At 42.6% G+C, this 20,234-nt stretch overlaps 1 protein-coding gene and 2 long non-coding RNA genes across 3 annotated transcripts in view; 1 reads left to right on the top strand and 2 right to left on the bottom strand.

Annotated features, from left to right (window-relative positions):
* Positions 1 to 20,234, top strand: part of LOC122422752 (prolyl endopeptidase) — a 133,563-nt gene that overhangs the window by 103,082 nt on the left and 10,247 nt on the right. The window contains exons 11-13 of the mRNA XM_043439380.1: positions 11,617 to 11,753; positions 12,768 to 12,862; positions 16,058 to 16,189. Of these exons, the coding sequence (XP_043295315.1) occupies positions 11,617 to 11,753; positions 12,768 to 12,862; positions 16,058 to 16,189 (364 nt within the window). The remainder of the gene's footprint in view (positions 1 to 11,616; positions 11,754 to 12,767; positions 12,863 to 16,057; positions 16,190 to 20,234) is intronic.
* LOC122422758 lies at positions 8,804 to 13,379 on the bottom strand. The gene is made up of 3 exons (XR_006263950.1): positions 12,437 to 13,379; positions 11,940 to 12,131; positions 8,804 to 9,391 (listed from the first exon to the last, which is right to left on the bottom strand). It is a non-coding gene; the product is annotated as an uncharacterized LOC122422758 (long non-coding RNA).
* On the bottom strand, positions 13,648 to 18,451 carry LOC122422757. The gene is made up of 4 exons (XR_006263949.1): positions 18,392 to 18,451; positions 15,522 to 15,800; positions 14,602 to 14,678; positions 13,648 to 13,914 (listed from the first exon to the last, which is right to left on the bottom strand). It is a non-coding gene; the product is annotated as an uncharacterized LOC122422757 (long non-coding RNA).

Raw genomic sequence — 20,234 nt, 5'->3', positions numbered from 1 at the left:
TGAACTGGCACTTAAAATAACTTTTTCTTGTGTTTTATTGAAGCATAGGGTCCAGTTTGAGCATTCACTTGTGCATTTATCCAATGTTTGTTTCTAAGAGCTTCTATATTCTGGGCACAGATGTTAGGTATAGATGTAAACAGGTGCACAGCCTCAGAAGGGAGATGCCTGAGGGCACAGTAAATGTGCCCTTGAGGATTCAGGAGGAGCCCTTGCGGAAGGGCCAGAGGATTTGCTAATCCCTTGTTTAGAGTAGCTGGGAGCACGGAGTCTGTAGTCAGACAGCCCAGGTTCAAATCCCTATTCCATCATTTATGAGATATATGACTTAGATTAGTTACTTCTCTGTGACTTCCCTAAAAAATGTCAGTATTCATGATACAGACTTAATGTCTGAATTAAAATCAGGAAATATTTATAAAGCCCTTAGAGTAGTGCTTGGTACACAGGGAAAACATTATATAAGTGTTTTAAAAATCAAGTAAAATAAATAATGTATATTTTGACCAAAGTAAAGATTAAAGAAAACTCTATTGCAAAAAATATAGAAACTGGCAAGCATTTTAATATTTGTCCTTAAATGTATAGAAAGTTTAGTTTATAGTTAGCTTGTATAGGAGTTTACTATTACTAGGTTCTATCTCCAGAACCTTGATTAACATCTATCCCCTGCATTTTCAGCTGTTTTGACTTTCTCAGGTAGAGAAGTTTCTAAATGAAATGACCTGCCATATGTGCTGTTGTAAATCTTTTCTCATTACTAGACATACCCAACAAAGGTTGACCCTTCCTGAGATGTAGCTTTGGGGACGCCTGCATTGGGTAGGAGTGTGAATGGGGGTCAAACAAGTGAATTCCTAAGAGCCAATGATTTTTTTTCTTTTCAAGTCATACTTTAGTCCGTATAGGATGTGACATTGATGGCAGGGGTCTGGAGAAATGGCATTTCATTGGAGAAGATAGCTAGAAAGGATTCACAAAGGTTGAAAGGAGAAAGTAGAGAGTTTCAGTTGCTGGTCTCAGATGTGGGCTCCATTTTGTAGACAGTGGAGAGTCATTGCATGTTTTCAGTAGGGGAGTGACCTGGATTAAGAGGAGCATTAGTTTTGGTTTTGAGGAGATTAATATAGTAAGAAGTATCCAAAGACTGGAAACAAGAGGCCTGTTGAGAGACAAGGCCACCACGTGGATAGGCGGGGATAGATGAGATGATGTGTGAGAGGCACCCAAGATGACTTTGAACTGAGGGAGGCTGGTGTATTGGTATTTATAGGATCAGAGTGTTTAATATGCAGTTCTAGCTCATTTATTCATTCGACAAATGCTTATTGAACATACACACTGCAGTGCTTGTAACCCCCCGAGGATGACTCATCGTGCTGTTTTCATGAAGAACAAAACAAGCACACGTGCATCCCGTGTGCAGCCTGAAGACCACTGTGGTGAGCCTCATTATAGGGCACCGTATGCATTCTGTGAGAGGACCTTGGGAACAGTGCCGGTTGGAAAAACAGAAGCTGTTTTCTCTGAACCATTCAGTTAGAAGGTGCTTCACCTTTATGAAAATGTCTGTGTGTTTGCCCTGACCACAAGGAGATCAGGGCAGTGGGACTGAAGGTGGGTTTTCTGTTCTGCAGACAAGTCATAGCTCCTGTCTTTTTACCTTAAAACACCTGACCACCTCTAAACTAGGACTCCACACGTGGCTCAGTGTAAAGAGTCTGCCTGCCAGTCCAGTGCTGGAGACGCAGGTTTGAGCCCTGGGCCAGGAAGATCCCCTGGAGTAGGAAATGGCAACCCGGCCCAGGATTCTTGCCTGGGAAATCCCCTGGGCAGATGAGCCTGATGGGCTGCAGTCCGTGGGGTCACGAAGAGCCGGACACGACGGAGCGCACGTGCACTAACCTCTGAACTGTGAACACTCACCAAAGTGCCATGTTCCACTGGCGCCTCTGCTGCTGTCTGTCCTTCCTCGTGTGAGACCCTTCCACTTTCTATTTCTCTTCCTGCTGCAGTTTGAGATGGGGAATAGGTCTATCACTCCAAGGAACAGATGGCCACGCCTTTGAGAGCTGGTGCGTTTCTGCAGAAATCATGTGTGTAGCCCTTAGCAAGAAATGTCCCCCAAATTATAATAGATCTTTAAATAGACCGACTTTGCAGTCACTGAGGTGCCCCGTGGAAGGTTTTTAAATCTCCAGTGTCAGTCACAAAAATGTCCACCCGTCCTTTGGAAAGCAGAGTAAAACAATGTGAAATAGACACTTCCCCTTATATTTCCTGCCCAAAGGTGATTCAGACTCCTCCCCACTCCTCCAAAGGTAAAAGTCTGGAAAAGAGATAGGATTACAAGCAGTATTTTTAACCCCAGCCCAGCACCGAAATGTGCAGCGCCTTCCGAAGTCCTCTGCACACTTGTTTTACAAGCTCGTCCGGGCAGAGAGGCTGCCCTCTGCCCAGTTGTTCGGGTGTGTCTTGTTTCCTGTTCCGTCGAGCGTGGAATCTCTGAGCAGCTCTGCTCCGCGTCACATGTATTTGCCACACAAGTGGCCCCTGTCAAGTCTGATGAAAGGGGAAGCTCAGCACCCTTCTATGAACATTCTCCTTTCAACCTGTCAGGCTCTAAAATTAGATAGGAGTTGCTATCACCAGACGTTCTTCTCTGTGGAGGGCTTGCCCTTTGCAGTTTTCCTTCATCTTCTGTGGATGAGCACATTCCAGTGATATCGAGAGTCCTGGTGTTTGGCTCAAAGAGCACCGAATCTGAACCAGGTTCACTGTGGGGGTGAAGATTGCGTGGGGAACTTCAGTGGCTGCACATGTTTGAATATGTTAGTAAAATTGATCTTATTACTAAATGTATTATCTCCAGAAAAGTAATCATTTCAGCATAGAGAGCTGATGTTCTCATTCTCTTGAAGAACAGTAATGTTTCCTTCATTTGTTGTGTTCACTAGCTCCTCCTCTCCTTTAAAGGAAGACGTTTCTGTTTATCTATTATGTGAAACCAGATCCGCGTGTTAAGGCGCCTGTGTCCGGGGTAGAAGCTGCTTTAAATTGATGACTTAGCAGTAGGGTTTTCTTAGGGTTTTCTCAAGCGTTGTTTCATTTCTGAAATGATTTGTGCCTTTTACTATTGAAACTGAGTTTTTTAGTAGATGTAGTGAGATTTGTATTATTGTTTAAATAATCTGTCCTCAAGGTTGTACACTGATGATTGTTTTTGAGAAGGATCATCTTTCCAAGCAGACTTATTCTGTTTAAAACAGTAATAATAAACAATAACCCCTATAACTGGAATAAGGCTTTTGACATGCTTCAGTGAGTCTCCGTTTCAAGAGGGTAACAAAAAAAAGCAATAGAAAGCACAGTATCTTTGCCAGAATATTTGTCCCTTGGATTCCCTAGAGTCTAGTAATCATTGTCTTGGGGGGGGTGGGAAGAATCTATTACAAAGTTTCTAGTAGTTGCAAATTTTGGGGTAATTACTTAAGGAAGCAATAGCTTGAAGTGAATTACTTTGTAACAGAGTAGAAGAAACTCTGGACCAGGGACTTGGTAATTTTATGTAAGCTGGCAGTGTTAAGTTGGCTGGTACTTTATGGATCTTGGGTTTGTCCTTTGTAAAATAAGATAGGGTGTCCCACTAGATGAAGTCCCAGAATGACAGTCTCTCCTTGTATCTGAAACAGTTTGAATCCCCAGAATTTGGGGTGATCACCTTGATCACCCAGGGCTGAGAAAGAGCTGACACCAACTTTCTTTGCCAGGCAGCACAGTCTTGTGACTACTTGAAAATACCCATCTCTGTCCTCCATCAAGAAATAGCGTGGACTTCCCAGAGAATGTGATTCCTTATTGCCTGGTTGTGCACATGTTCTTGGTTTCAAATGTAGACTAACGTCATCATGCTGCTGTGAGAGTCTCCAAAATTAAGTATATAAACTTTAAAGGGGAGGAACTCAGAATTTAGGGAGGAAGCTTTCTAAAGTCAGTGTCTGATCCGTCGCTGGTCGGCTTACTAATGTCTAGAACTAACTGTGGCTTTAAACTGCTGTTCTGATGCTTCTTTTTCATCTGTGGTGTCCCTGATGAAGGTTGTGTCAAATGCCTAGTCCCTCTTAGTGGTCTCATGGGTGCTTCCAAAGACATTCTTAGATTCTTCAGTGGTGCTTGTGTCTGTGAAGGTGGACAGGTGTGCTAGGGGAAAGACCCTGGTGCTAATGTTGGTATCATGGGTTCCTGGTTGAACTGGATCTGTTGCATGAACCATTTGCTCTGCTGCTGATGAAAAGGGGGAAGACCCGTCACGTGATGAGCTGTGGGCCCTGGATGATGGGCAGACCTTTTCTGTTACTCAAGTGGATGTCTGCTGGATCCTATGTGAGCACTTTGTTGTCCTGTCCGTTAAGGGTTTCTTTATGGCTTTGGCATTCCATCAAAGGGCTGCGCCCACAGTGGTCAGAAAGAATGGATGTGGGTTGTCAGCTTGCTCTCACTTGGTTTCAGTTATGAGGGGGAAAAGTAAGTCTCTGCTTTTTAGCTGGAACCTGGGTGGTGGTATAGCAATAAACTACTGAAAATAGCCTATGGGTTCAAGCTTCAGCAATTGCCTCCTCATCAAGCACTAATGGCTTTTGTAGCACATAAATATATAAAGTACATTATGGTCATTGAATGTTACTAATAATAGTTCAAGGTTTGTACTGCTGCTGCTATAGCTTCACTGTAGCTAGTGAGAGGAGCCAGGAGTACCAGGTGGGGTTGAGGCTAGTGCAGCAGAGGTTCTGAGCAGGGTCCCCCTGGGCGAGGAGGGACTGAGAAGAGAAAGGACAGAGTGAGTGCCTGGGTGTGGGGTCCTTGGTACAAGATCATGCTTCTGAGAGTTGGCAGTCGGGTGGCTGAGGAGACAGTGAATGAAGAGCTGCTGCTACCAGCTGAAATGAGACAGAGGAGCCTGAACAAGGCAGACCTAGAGCACGTTGCCTTGGAGATGCAGACGGGTCACTGCCCTGTGAGCACTCAGCCCTCAGCGTGGAGCCCCCCCGAGGGGCTTTCTGATAGCAGGGACCTGCAGATGTGGACGTGGAGGTCCTTAGCACAGCAGTTTACTAGAGCTCTCTGAGATGGCAAATGGGAGTTTGCAGAGAGAAAAGAGAACACCACATATAGAAAAGTGCAGAACAGTAGCATTTGGCAGCAGGAAGAAGAGCTAGTAATGGATCAGTTAGAAAGGTTGAAAAAGAATGAGACACTCCACACAGGAAGCCAAAGAAGTAGTTGCCAGATTGGGATCAAAATGGATAAGGCCTGGGAAGATACCAATTTGAACATGGCATTTCTAAACAGTGGGGAAAAGAACTACTCTTCATTAAATGGTGTAGAATAGTTGACTATTTGGGGGAAAGTAGTTAGATACCAGACTATATGTAAAAACAAACTTCATTTGGATTATAACTATAAATGTAAAAAATTCAAAATGAAAATATAGATAATGCTTTTATAGTTGGGGATGATGGAGTCCTATCTGTATATGTGCTATCTGTCTATATTTAAGATACCACAAAGAAGCTTTAAAAACCGGCTATAGCATGGGAGGAAATACAAACAAAATATATGGCAGAAAAAAAGGTAAATACCCTTAATGTAAGAAGAGTGTCTGTTAATTGATCAGAAAAGAAAGCACACTTTGTTCTCTGAGGAAGAGATATAACATGACCAATAAACAGATGAAAATGTTTGTTAATTTAAAAACTGATTCTTAAAATAATAATAGGATAATGTTTGCCTACTAGGCCAACAAAAAAATCCATCTTAACATCAACTACTAATAAGAAATGGACACTTACTGTCATTAGGAGCTACAAGTTGACGCACCATCTTTAGAAAATTATTTGCCAGAATCTATTGAGTTTTTTTAAGTTGGAATATAGTCGATTTACAATGTTGTATTTCTTCCTGCTGTATGGCACAATGAATCAGTTATACATATACATACACCCACTCTTGGGTCATATAAGTCAGTACGTAGTATTAAAGAGTTCCCTGTGCTACTGGTGCTAGTAGAAAGAAAGAAAGTGAAGTTGGCTAAGCTGTGTCTGACTCTTTGTGGCCCCATGGACTGTAGCCTACCAGGCTCCTCTATCTATAGAATTTTCCAGGCAAGAGTACTGGAGTGGGTTGCCATTTCCTTCTCCAGGGGATCTTCCCGACCCAGGGATTGAACCCCGGTCTCCCACATTGCGGACAGACACTTTACTATCTGAGCCGCCTGGGAAGCCCCTAGTGCTTCCCAGTAGGTGCTAGTAGAGTAGGTCCTTATTAATTATCTATTTTATATGTAGTGTGTGTATCTGTCAGTCCCATCTCCCAATTTATCCCTCCACCCTTTTCCCCTCTGGTAATCATAAGACTGTTTTCCACATCTATAACTCTTTCTTATCTGTAAATTTAAAAAAAAAAAAAAGATACAAATAGACTTAAGATTCCACATATAAGCAGCATCAGACAATATTTGTCTTTCTCTGACTTCACTCAGCATGATAGTCTCTAGGGTCATTCATGTTGCTGCAAATGGCATTTCATCCTTTCTATGGCTGAGTAGTGTTCTGTTGTATTTATGTACCGTGTCTTCTTTATTCATTCCTCTTTTGATGGACATTTTGGTTATTTTCATGTTTTGCTATTGTAAATAGTGGTGCAGTGAACATTGGAGTGCACCTTCTTTTTGAATTATGGTTTTCTCCAGACAGATGCCCAGGAGTGGGATTGCTGGCTCATTTGGTAGTTCTGTTTTTAGTTTCTTAGGAAGCCTCCATACTGTTCTCCATGGTGACTGTACCAATTTACATTCCCACCATCAGTGCAGGAGGTTCCCTTTTCTCCATACCCTCTCCAGCATTTATTGTTCGTAGATTTTGTTCATGATGGCCACTCTGAAACTGCTGTGAGGTAATACCTTATTGTAGTTTTCATTTGCATTTCTCGAGTAATTTATGATGTTGAGCATCTTGTCACGTGCTTTTCCAGCCATCTGTATGGCACAGACCACCCGTGTGGGTCTTACTCTGTTCTGCCTGCCACTGACCAGTTGCTGCGCTCTCCTCCAAGTCTCCAAAGCTCCCTGCATGTCCCAGCTGGTCTCCCCACTCGTGAGGAGGCTTCTCTGAGTGTGGGACCCTCTCCTCTCCTCCAGTTCCCCATCCAGGGGTGCAGGGTCCGTCTCATGCCCTTTTTTTCTTTATTTCATCCGACCTGGTTGTGCAGGAATTTTTCTTGTCCTTTTAACTATCTGAGGTCCTTTGCTAGTGTTCAGCAGGTGCTCTGTGAGAACTGTTTCATTTGTAGATTCTTGATGTACTTGTGGGAGAGGCGAACTCCACATCTTCCTATTCCACCACCTTGACTCTAATTCCTCTGTTAAAATTTTAAATGCATGTACACTTTGATCTAGCGATCTCATGTCTAAGAATATATCCTACAGAAGTCATGAGTATATAATCCCTTTTACATAAAAGGGATTTATTCCATCATTGTTAATAACAGAAAAAGAATTGTCTGAATAGCTTTTGGTGAGCAAAATGGTTAAATAAGCTTGTTAAATGGTTAAATCCAATGAAGTTTTTATAGTGAAGTTTTAAGTCTGTATATCTTAACCTGGAAAGAATTTCATAATATATAGCTGACTGGGGAGAAGCAAAATAAGTTTTATCCCAGCATTTGCCTGATTTTATTATGTACTGCCATTTAATAATAACCTGTGTATGTGAATATGTATAAATAGATATGTCTCTATAAGCATGTGAAAAAGTTCAGAAGGATCTACACCAGTAGGGTAGAGGTATGGATGGAGAGACAAAGACAAAAACATTCACTGATGCCCTTTGAAAGGGTGGTGGTGGGCACAGTCCTGAAGGAGGCAGGCTGGTGTGAGCTGTGGGTGTGTAGGTTACTGTGGATATATTTGATCGGGAAGAAAGCAGGAGATGGAAATTTAGCTTGAGGGGCAGACAGGGTAGTGCAAAAGATTTGGGGCTTTGTTGTTATTGTGTAGGACAGAAGAAATTTGAGTTTGTTTGTATGCCAAGGAAAAGGAGACAATACAAAAAGAAAAATTTGTGGTGATCAGAAAAGTGCAGTAGTAGTGAACCCTTCTGGGGTTCAGAGGGTAAGTGAAGGTGGCAGAAGGTTTTTCAAGAATTCCAACAGATGACTCCCATGAAGATAGGCAAAGCCAGATCCAAAGAGCAGCAGATGCAAATGGGTGATGCTTGGCATGGAGGAAAATGGAAAACACTGGAAACAGCTACTCTGGAATTGATTAGAAAAAAGGCATAAGGTCAGAGCCCATGACTTCAACTATTATTAATCTGTAATTAAGTGAATTGGCACTTCCTGAGTGCCTAGCAGCCCAGAGAAGGAAAAGGAACCCAGTTGGTTAGGTTAGAATTAGAGGATTTCAGGCATTAGTGATACTTTATGGGTGACAAGGGTCACCCTGAGGGTCACAAGCTGGGCAAGAAAACCCAAGGGAGGCTGACAGAGCCAGAGAGATATAAGGGATTGAATGTTGTAATGAAAGTTTGTTGCTGTTGTTTTATTTTTTTATTGAAGGATAATTGCTTTACAGAATTTTGCTGTGTTCTGTCAAACCTCAACATGAACCAGCCATAGGAATACACATGTCCCCTCCCTTCTGAACCTCCCTCCCGTCTCCCTCCCCATCCCACCCCTCTAGGTTGATACAGAGCACTGTTTGAGTTTTGTAATGAAAGTTTTTTTAAAAAGGAAAGAAAAAAGGCAGATACCTCAGGAGTAAGGAAGAGAAGGTAGAGCAAGAACAAGAACAAGTTGGAGTCACTGGGGAAACGAGTTCCTTTCAGAAGAGCTCCAAGTTCTAAGGGCCAAGGGATGGGTGTTTGCAGTACGTGTCGACTTGACTCTGGAGACGTTAAGTCCGTGACAGAAGGGATTATCCGGGTCGTATTCATCTGTATGTCTCAGCACCGTGCTTGGCACATAATGGACATGCAGCAGATATTTGAATGAACAAGTGGATAGGGGGTGGTGGCGGCAGACATCGGGCCTGTAAAGGCATCCAGGCAGGATAGGTGGACCACTCACTGAAAGAAAATCACTAGTCACTAAAGAAAATCGCAGGAGAACTGGGTCAAGAGAAGTAAAGTCTCAGATTGAATTATCAAGGACTGTGGGAAAATACCTGCTTTTGGTTGATGTCCCTGAGGAGGCTAGAGGGGATGATACAAGTCAACAGCGTGACTAGTTTTTTGAGCCTAGATCCACCTGCATCAGAAGAGCCAGCAGATGTGCTGAATCTGCAGATTCGGGCATCCATCCCACACCATGGGGTCCGAATTCCTGGGAATGATGCCTAGGAAAATGGCATTTTTAACATGTTTATGCCAGATTCTTAGGTCTAACCAATAAGGTTCAAGAACCACTAGTGTAGATTCTGAGGTGAAGCTTTTTGGTTGGGCCAGGTTTGGGAAGAACAAGAAAATAAGGAGCTTCTCCTTATTCCTGAGCAGATCTACAAAGAAAATACCCACAAAGTCTCTGAAAGAAAAGTTTTAAAGGAAGTGGCTTCAGGAGGAATCAGTTTATAGAGTCAGGTTAAGGTTTATTATCAGCTGCCATTCCATAGATGGAAATGGCATAAAATACTCCTCTGTGTCTATATAGTGAAAAAATCTGTACACATATATATTAAGTGTGTATGTTCAAGTCTGAAATAACCTTTTAAGGAGTTTCTTGAAGATGATATTGTTGTGATCATCCTCACAGTGCCCTTTTACTTTGGGACAGTGTTTACAATGTTGTTATTTTAACATGTGAGCCAGAGCAGCTTAAAGCTTGGGTATATTTTTTGCAGCTACAGGCATAAGGGAGCCTTTGTGCTTTGGATGGTGTTCCTTTGTCCTGGAGACAGATGGGAACAGACCAGTTCAGGCACTGGAAATCCTCCTCCAGGTGGTAGCAAAGAGGAGGGTCTGAGAGCTCAGTGGGGACAGAGGTGCGCCAGTCCAGGTGACTGGTGCAGAGCGGCTGTGGCCCGAGGAGAGCTCAGTTGGACCAAAGAGGGAATAGGTGCGGGGCTGGGGTTGGAGGGTAGGTGGGAAGTTGGGAAGTCGCTGTATTGGTTAAGGTAGAACCATGTGAGACCGTTCGCTCCCTGGATGCGGCTGCCTCTGTGGTTAGATTACTCCTGATTGAGGGCCCTGTGTGTTAGGGCGTTATCCCAGTCCATCTCTTGTTCCTCTGCATTTTCTTGTCCTGCCCACACAGTTACTTTCTATCAGTGGCTGCTACCTGACACTCAGTAACTTTAAATAAGACTCTGTCCCGTTGAATGATTTTGAACTCTGCAGTGTATTCTCCATGATTCCTTAATGACCAAAGTGATGTACTCTCTCAGTATTTCTCTCCAAAGTCAGAAGCAAATGCTTGTTATACTGTTTCTTGGCAGGTTTCAAAATAACAACCAGACTTGCAGGCATTAACTGTGACCCTGTAGTGCCTTTCTCCAAATCTGCCTTGACTTCCCCTGCCCACCCCTCACTGTTTATTTCCAAGGACTTTGTGGCAACTTTCTGCAGTAGAACTGCTACCTTAAAAAGCTTTGGATAGAATATGGCTCCAAGTCACAGTGACTGTAGACATTTGTGTCTTTGACTATGAAGTTATTAGAAAGATGTTTCTAAGCTGGGGCACTTTACAGGTGTCATCTGGGATAAAGACACCGTGTTTCCCCAAAGAGAAAGCTGTTTACAGATTTTTGTCTGAAAAAAAGCCATTATCAGCTTTGGGTGACTTGGTGCTTTTTGTGTGTCTTACCGTTTGAATAGTATTTCACGTTCTCTTGCTAATCCTTTTTCTCTTATTCCTTTTACCCAAAATGTAATGAATCTAGAAATGTTAACTGAACTTGCCTGAGTATGTCCAGATTCAGGGAGATTTGGTGAGCCTTCATTATCAATACTGGAGAAAGTGTCATTGTTTAATCAAGACAATAGGATTTCTGGGTTGTTCCTCATCTACTCTATAAAGCTCACACGCATTTTGTTGTTGCTAACATTTATTTAGTAGTTGAACATAGAAAAATGAAGAGTTGAGTGTCTTAACATTTAAAGAGGAAGTTGAACATAAACTGTCTCTCCTAGAGAAATCGTCTTTCTCAATCGGACTCTTTGATAGAAGAGCTAAATCTGACTTTCCAGTGCTTGGAGGGATGCTCAGGAGCAGAGAACTGAGTGCCTCTTCTCTTAATTGGGCCTCATGGAGACCCTAAGAGGTGGGCATGACAGCCACATTTTAGGGATAAAGAAATAAGGCTGAGACCAGACAACTTGCCCAGCGTCACCTAGCTTTTGCTAGTGAATAAGAATTCAAAGTCAAGTCTGCCTGAGCTCACTACTCCACACTGTCTCCATAAAAACTGAAATATGCTTTGTCATCACCTAGCCCTTTAGTGGTACTGGATTTTCACTGTGCCACTCTGCGTCTTAAAGAATTTGCTACCTACTTTTCCCATGTAAAAGCATTCAAGTGCTTCCTCAGGAATGTGAAATCTAACTACTCTGCTTTCTTTTGCTCTAGATTTTCTACCCTAGCAAGGATGGCACAAAGATTCCGATGTTCATCGTGCATAAAAAGGGCATAAAATTGGATGGCTCTCACCCTGCCTTCCTATACGGCTACGGTGGCTTCAACATATCTATCACACCCAACTACAGGTGAGCGTGGCACCTCTGTGTATCTGATCTTCTCCAAACAGTAGGAGAAGCCAGAGGCTGGTCTAGACTGTGTCTGCACCTGAACCCCCTTCCCTTGGTCCCCACAGATCTCGTCTTTGTTCCTTGTGTGTGTTTATTAAGCCTGTTCTGTGTTGGGAATTGAGATGAGTAAGGAAGTGTACTTACACGTTTTCTTTTCTGAGCCAGTGGATGTGCTGGTAGTTTCAGCAGAGACCATCCAAGGTGTAGGAAAAATGTTGGGAGGAAAGACCACATGAGTGTCTGAAGATCACCTTCCTCTGATCTTCAGCATCCAGGAAGTTAGCACCCAGACCATCCGGAGCCTTGGGCTGCCGAAGCCTGTCATTTCCCCAGTTACTGAAAGAAAACATGATAAAATTTCAGAGAGAGTTTTCAAAGCAAAATTAATTTCAGTTACAGCAAGCAGAGAAATAACCTCAGTACTAATACTGTTAGGGTCAGTGGAAAGAGGAGGAGGAAAACAAAATCTAAATTTTGTAAAGAAGCTCTGTGCTACAGTTTCTTCTGTTTATTTCTAGAAAACATCCTGCAGCCCTGGGCACTCCGTTCTTGTTTTCTGGTTCTGTGTCCTTGATCTCCTCTGTCTCTCTCACGCCTAGTTTACCATGTAAATCTCTGGAAAACCTGTGTAAACTTCATACTTCAGAAAGAGCTTGCTTTCTTTTTTCCAACTTAATTTGGAGACAGATACTGGGTGTTCACACCAGGGCTGCGTCAGGTGACCGGGCAGTGTTTTGTTGCCAAGACAGCTGTTCAAAGTGAGGTATACTGAATGTTCGTGCAAATGTCTGGGCTTTGCAGTTCATCAGTCAGAAGTTTTACATTACTTGCTTTAAGTGAACTATGTAAGCACTGGGCTCCCGTTCGGGTGATCCCACGTGTGGAGTGTCTTCAGGGGTACGTGTGGTGGAGGGAGACAGCGCGCTCCTCGCCGGGCACTTCCGGACGGTTAACCTTTCCACCATCTCTCAGCGTGTCCAGGCTCATCTTCGTGAGACACATGGGTGGCGTCCTTGCAGTTGCCAACATCAGAGGAGGTGGCGAATACGGAGAGACGTGGCATAAAGGTGAGGCATATTCTCTGCAGAAACACAAACATGGCACAGTCTGAGCCGAGGTGTTAGGAGCCGAAGAGATAAGGATGCTTCCAGACACACTGCTGGCAGTATCCCCACCTTTCCAAATTGAAACTGTAGTTTCAGTGTCTGTTTAAATTAACAGCTCAGTCTTTTCACATTTTCCTTGGCAGTCTATTTTAATGAAGTACATATTTTTCAGAAGCATCCCCTTCATACCATAACCAATTTTTTTAGCAATATATGGGGTACATTTTTATCTATCACTGTCAGAAGTGAGTCTGGGGGATAACTTTTGGTATTTATTGTGTCCTCTGTTAGCCAGATAATGCTAAACAGTGAAAGCCATGCTGTCTTAAAACAGACTGCAAAACCAGGTTATTTTCTCGTAAGAGAAACGATCTCTCTAAAATAGAGCTTTCCTAGTCCCAGTTTGGGCATCTTTTGGTTGTTTTCTCCAAGTTTTCCAACACTGCTAACAAATAGCATCCCCCCCTAGCATTACTGTTGGGACTATCATGTGCAGGTTTTATTAAACACAATGCAGTTGTTATTCTTTTCTGGTTTTAATGACTCAGTCTCTGGCCTCCTGAAGCATGTATTCTAGTTGCTTGAGGAAATTAAAAACATTAATGGCAGTCTTTATTTTTAAAGCCCTGTATTTTCCTTTTCTCTCCATATGGAGCATGCCCTGTCTCCCAGGCTTTTGTATATCTGAAATGTATAGATGAGTCAATAACTTGAAGAAGATGCTCTTCCCTTACCTTATTCCTGTGTTTGCGGGAGGCACCTTCACTCCCACTAGCTCCCTGCTTCTCCCCTCTCGACATCAGCCATCATGTTGAAGACAGTCTGCAGGCCTGGGGGCAGACCCCATTGCCTGGGCTTGATTGGGCAGCACCAGGCGAGGGGGCCCTTCTCCCACCAGAAGAGCATCCAAGACCACCCTTCAGATCCATAAACCCACTTGTTCTTCTCTGCCTCCTGAGGCCAGAGGCTCTGGTGTGCTGCATCAAATCAGATCAACAAAGATGAGGGTAGATCTGTAAAGAGAATTCTTCCTAAGTAACTATTAGGTGTCAGGAGGCAGGAAAGGCCCAGAACTGACCCTTAGGTCTTCAGCATGCACCCCAAGGACCAATGTTAGCAAACTACTTGAGCATCTTAGCAAGATTGAATGTCCCCAGTGAACACATGGGGCCCCAGCCATTGTTGGGCCAACTGCTGCCAGGTATCATCCCTGAAGGCTTTACTGATTGTCATTGTATTTGAAACAGCATAGAATTTATTGTATAATTTTGACTTGGACCTGATATTAGAGTTTAATTACCCTAAAATCATACTGTGAAACTGTGATATTAAGAGATGACTAAGAAAAGGAGAATAAAAATAAAATGTCAATATACTATATGTTTGATTTACATCCCAAACCAATATGCTAAGTGTGGAGCCCTTGATTCACCCAATTTTCTGGTTTAAAAATTTTCATGTTCACACTTAAACACCCACCTGCATGGACTTCTGACACTGTGGCCTTCTCAAAGGACCCAAGTCCTTCACCGTAAAATTCTTTTGTTCCTTAGGTGGTCCATTGAGCTCTGATAGGGAAGAGTGCCCTCCCTTGGTCTTGGTCAACTTTCTCATCTTTGTATTAAATATAACCAAGTTATTTTCCAAAAGCCTTGGGGGGAGGGAAGTTTGCAGCTTGACTGAAGCTGAAAGTTGCTTACCTGTGTTTAGATTGATCATAGATGTTCTCCCAATTTAGGCAGCGAAAGGACCCCAAATGGACCTTTTCAGTTAGACCCTGTCATATTGAACATTGATAAATATAGATTCCATTCTGTTAATTGAGTTTTAAAATTCAATGCCCTTTAAAAAATATAGTCATATACCCAAAATTATATTATTCCTGGAAACTAAGTTATCCTAGCCATTCTAATTCAATTAAAATCTTAATAACATTTGTTTTGATATGAAAAAATTTCTTCAGTAGTACTGCTTCATCCTTAATTCAATTTCTGCAAAAATGGTTATATTTAATCTCAAATATCTAATCAGATCTATGTCTGCTTTTTGTTCATTTCATAGGCAGTTATTTCAGGTACCCATTCCTTTGAGAGCATGACTTTGACTTTTGGCCTTTATTTTTAGATATTTTAAGACCTTACAGGTCTTCCTCTCTTAATGTGTTCATTTGACTATGAGAAAGCTGAGATTCTCTGGGGAGATCTTTGAGATCTCTTCAGTCAAGACTAGAGAGGAAAAAAAGACTAGAAAAACTAGGGACTTCCTTGGTGGACCAATGGTTAAGACTGCAGTTCTGCTGAAGCAGGGCATGCATTCAGTCCTTGGCAGGGGAAGACCCTGCATGCTGCAGGGCCAACAAAGACTAAAACTAATAAGCTACTTTGTGCAACAACATTCCCCCACCTAATCACCTAATTCCTCCTGTGTGTGTGAGTCACTCAGTCATGTCTGACTTTTTGCGACCCTATGGACTATAGCCTTCCAGGCTCCTCTCTACGTGGGGTTCTCCAGGCAAGAATACTGGAGTGGGTTGCCATTCCCTTCTCCAAATTCCTACTTAAGTTCTTGAATAAATAGCTGAGGGCAAAATCAGAGAACTTTAGTTCTCAAAATCACTTACCCATCTCAAAGTCCTGCAGAGAGGAGAGGTGAGACATGAGCCTGTCTGTGCAGAGCACCTTCATCTTCCCAGGAAAGAGGCAGTGAGCTCACCTCCATCGTCACATTCTCTGTGGAGCTCTCGGAGGACTCAGTTCTGCTCCAGGTCGTGTGTCAGTGAGTCCAGCTCCTCCCAGGACACAAGTTCGTGTTGATGACATGCTTTCTCATTTTTGTTCTCATGGTGGTCAGACATCATGACAGATCATCTCTTCCCTTTGGGGCATTTGCCTTATAAGTTCTAAGAGGTTTTAGAAAAATGCAAAGGCACCATATGGATGAGCAGTTATGGTACTGATGATGGATTTCTGTAGTGCATACATTGAGGCATTTTTCTAAATGTAGTGTTAGCTCATTGTGTTTAAGTTGATCAGTAGTTGAAACTATGCCTTATCATCATTTGAATTCCTCTTAGGTTAAAATGTTTTTGTTGATTTTTCTTTTTTTTTTTTTTAGTATTTTGTTAATTAACTTATCTTTCACTTTGGCACATTACAGGTGGCATCTTGGCCAACAAACAAAACTGCTTTGATGACTTTCAGTGTGCTGCTGAATATCTTATCAAGGAAGGTTACACGTCTCCCAAGAGGCTCACTATTAATGGAGGTTCAAATGGAGGCCTCTTAGTAGGTGAGAACTGGGTTTATTCATTGTACTTTACTAGTTAACTCTTAAGAGTTTTCAGATACTCTAACTTTGGGCTCATGGATGGTAGCAGTGGTACAGAAAAAGCAAAACCTGTTTGTATTTGGGTATCTAATAACATATGAAGACACAACTAGTGACTCAGCTCATCAGAGCATGATGAGCTCTCCTCCTCCCTGTTCTGAGCTCTTCTGGACCACAGTTCTCACCCTTCCCTCCCCTGGGTGGGGACTCCCTTCCCACAGACCAAGCCCACAAGTCTCTCGAGTTCAGGCAGCACAGGACTGAACCAAGTAACACCCCTCTGACTGTGCTAGCCACCCGTGATCACTAGGTATAAATGCTTGTTGAATACCTAACGCCATGGGATGCTAAACGCTGTGGGTGCAGAGAAAGAAGTCATAAAGGAAAATGAGGTCCATGCAAAGACGGATCCATAGCTTAAAAGCAACGAAATAGCCTTAGTCATAGTTCACCTGCTGAGCACCTGTGTGCCAGGCCCAGTGCCGAGCCCTTGACAGGCATGCAGCCTGGGAGATGGGGCTCTGAGAGGTAGAGAAGCTTGCTAGTGTGGTGGTGATGCTGGGGCTGATGATTAGCACCATGGTTGTAGATTCTGCTCTTTTAACCTCTCTGTGGCACTGCCTCTAAGTAGATTTTCCTATGTTTTGGTAGTTTTAATGAAATTTTACTTTGCTTTCGTCTCTCGGCAGTACTTAACATTGCAGTGGACATTTATAGTGGGCCTGCACTCTGCTTGCTGGGTCCCACCTCCAGCGTCACCAGGAGACGAGGGGCCATTTTACAAATGTAGATTAGCATAGAGAGACTCAGCCTAAAAAGCACATGTGACAGTTTTCAGCTTTCAATTCTGTTCCCAGGGGATTTTGACATTCCCTGTTTCCTTGTCTTTGAAATATACTAACTCGTGTCAAAACTTGAATTCCTTCCCTTACTTTTCTACCCCTTACTTTTTTACCCCAATAGAATATAGACTTGAAAAAAAAAACAACATTTTCCCATGGAGGTAAAATGTGTATGTCCGAAATAATTTGTTTAAATTTGGAAAGGGTAGAGATGTGGCCAAGATGGCGAGCCTTTGAGCTCACCTTCTTCCATGGGCACACCAAAATTAACAACTATTTACAGAACAACTATGAGAACAACCTGAAGACTAACAGACTAACAGATTTTCTATAGCTGAAGATACAAAGAAGGAACCTCAATGATATGGGTAAGGAGGGGCAGATGCATAGTATAGTCAAGACCTACAGCCTCAGGCAGGCAGGCAGCCCACAAATGGGAGGATATTCACAACTGCAGGATAATCCTTCCGAAAGAGAGAGAGGTTCAAGACCCCACAGCAGGCTCCCCAGTCCAGAGACCCCTCACCAGGAAGACAAGCCCCCAGAACACCTGGCTCTGATCTTCCTTTCAGGAGAGTGAGAGGGCTGTGGGAGATGGAGACTCCACTCTTAGAGTGCACACAAAATCTCACATGCTCCGAGTCCCGGCTTATGGGCAGTGATTTGAAAGGAGCCTGGTCAAATTTGCTTGCTAATCTGGGAGAGCCTCCCAGAGGGGCAGGAGGCAACTGGGACTCCTAGCGGGGACACAGATGCTGGGGGCAGCCATTTGGGGGAACTTATTTTACCACAAGGACGCTGGTGCTGAGAAGCACCATTCTGGAGTCCCCCCTCTGGCTACCATCAGCACTCTACCCACCGGCAGACTGGCACCAGCTCTGCTCATGCAGACAGGCCTGGCCTGCCAGCATACCGAAAGTAGTTGGCCCTGCCACCACAGAAGGGCCATGCACCCCTACACCATGTGGGGGTCACCACACGGGAGTCTGCTGCTGTGGTAGGACGTCAGCTGCATGGGGGTCTCAGAGCACATAACCAACCCACCTCATACACAAACACAGAGTTAGGCAAAATGAAAAGACAGAGCTATGTTCTAAACCAAGGAGGCAAGCTAAAACCCCTAGAAGAAGAACTAAGCAAAGTGGAGATAAGCAATCTTATCCAATAAAGAGCTCAAGGTAATGATCATAAAGATGCTCCACAAACTCAGGGGAAGAATGGATGGACATGGTGTGAAGTTTAACAGAGAGTTAGAAAATAAAAAGAAGAGGCAAGAAGAGGTGAAGAGTACAATAACTGAAATAAAAGAATATATACATACTAGTAAGAATCACGGAGAAGGCAATGGCACCCCACTCCAGTACTCTTGCCTGGAAAGTCCCATGGACGAAGGAGCCTGGTAGGCTTCAGTCCATGGGGTCACATAGAGTTGGACACGACTGAGCGGCTTCGCTTTCACTTTTCACTTTCATGCATCGGAGAAGGAAATGGCAACCCACTCCAGTGTTCTTGCTTGGAGAATCCCAGGGATGGGGGAGCCTGGTGGGCTGCCGTCTATGGGGTCGCACAGAGTTGGACACGACTGAAGTGACTTAGCATCAGCGGCAGCAGCAGCAAGAATCAACAGTAGATTAGATGATATAGAGGAATGGATCAGAGACCTGGAAAACAGAATAATGAAAATCATACAAGCTGAACAGAAAAAACAGTTCTAAAAAAATGAGAACTTCAAAAACAAACTTACAGTTACTACAGGGAGAAGAGGAAGTAGGGATAAGTTAGGAGTGTGGGATTAACAAAGACACACTACTATATATAAAATAATCAGCAAGGACCTACTGTATAGCACAGGGAACATACATTCTATAATAACCTATGTGGAAAAGAATCTGAAAAAGAATGGATATGTGCATATGTATATATGAATCACTTTGCTGTATACCTAAAACACACACAGCATTGTAAATTAACTATAGTATAAAATAAAATTTTAAAAACATATTTATGCACCCAACATAGAAGTACCTAAATGTATAAGCAAATATTGATGACGTAAAGGGAGAAACCAAGAGTAAAACAATAACAGGAGACTTTAGTATTCCATTTACTTCGATGGATAGACATTCCAGACAGAAAATCATTAAGGAAATACTGACTTTAAAGATACATTAGATTAGATAGACTAAGTAGATTAAGAACATTCTATCCAAAAGCATCAGAATACACATTCTTTTCAAGTGCACATGGATCATTCTCCAGGATAGATCATATGCTATGCTACTAAACACATCTGAATAAATTTAAGAAGGTTGAAATTACATCAAGCATCTTTTCCAACCACAACAGTATGAGATTAAACATCAACTACAAGGAAAAACTGCAAAAAATGAACAGAGGCTGAACAATAAGGTACTGAACAACCAGTGGGTCACTGATAAAGAGAAAATTAAGAAAATTAAAATTAGAGACAAATGAAAATGGAATCTAACCTAACACCTAAAGTGACTACAATAATAAAAATTAGAGCAGTAAAAGAGACTGAAAAACAGTACAAAAGATCGATAAAACTAAGAGCTGTTTCTTTGAGACGATGAAAAAATTTTACCAGACTTTTACCAAGACTCATCAAGAAAAACAGAGAAGGCCCAAAGAAAATCAGAGATGAAAGAGAAATCACATCCAACACCATAAAAAATGCAAAGGATCCTAAGATACTATGAATAATTATGCATAATAATGTGGACAACCTATAAGAAATGGATAAGTTCCTAGAAACTAGCCATCTCCCAAGACTGAATCAGGAAGAAAGTCTTAACAAACCAATTACCAGTAATGAAGTTGAATCAGTAAATTAAAAAAAAAGAAAACTCCCAGCAAACAAAACGTCAGGACCAGATGTCTTCACGGGTGAATTCTATGAAACATTTAGAGAGAAGTCAACACCTGTCTTCTCAAACTGTTCCAGAAAATTGAAGAGGAAGGAGCACTTCTGAACTCATTTTACAAGGTCAGCATCACCCTGATATAAAAACCAAAGATACCACACATAGAAAAAAGAAAATTGCAGGCCAGTATCACTCATAAACATAGATGTGAAAAGCTTCAAAGTCTTAGCTAGCCAAATTCACCAGTACATTGAAAGGATCATACACTGTGATCAAGTA

The sequence above is a fragment of the Cervus canadensis genome, chromosome 20 (genome assembly GCF_019320065.1).
Source record: "Cervus canadensis isolate Bull #8, Minnesota chromosome 20, ASM1932006v1, whole genome shotgun sequence".
Classification (NCBI taxonomy): Eukaryota; Metazoa; Chordata; class Mammalia; order Artiodactyla; family Cervidae; genus Cervus; species Cervus canadensis.
This window is presented reverse-complemented; position numbering and strand designations above follow the sequence as displayed.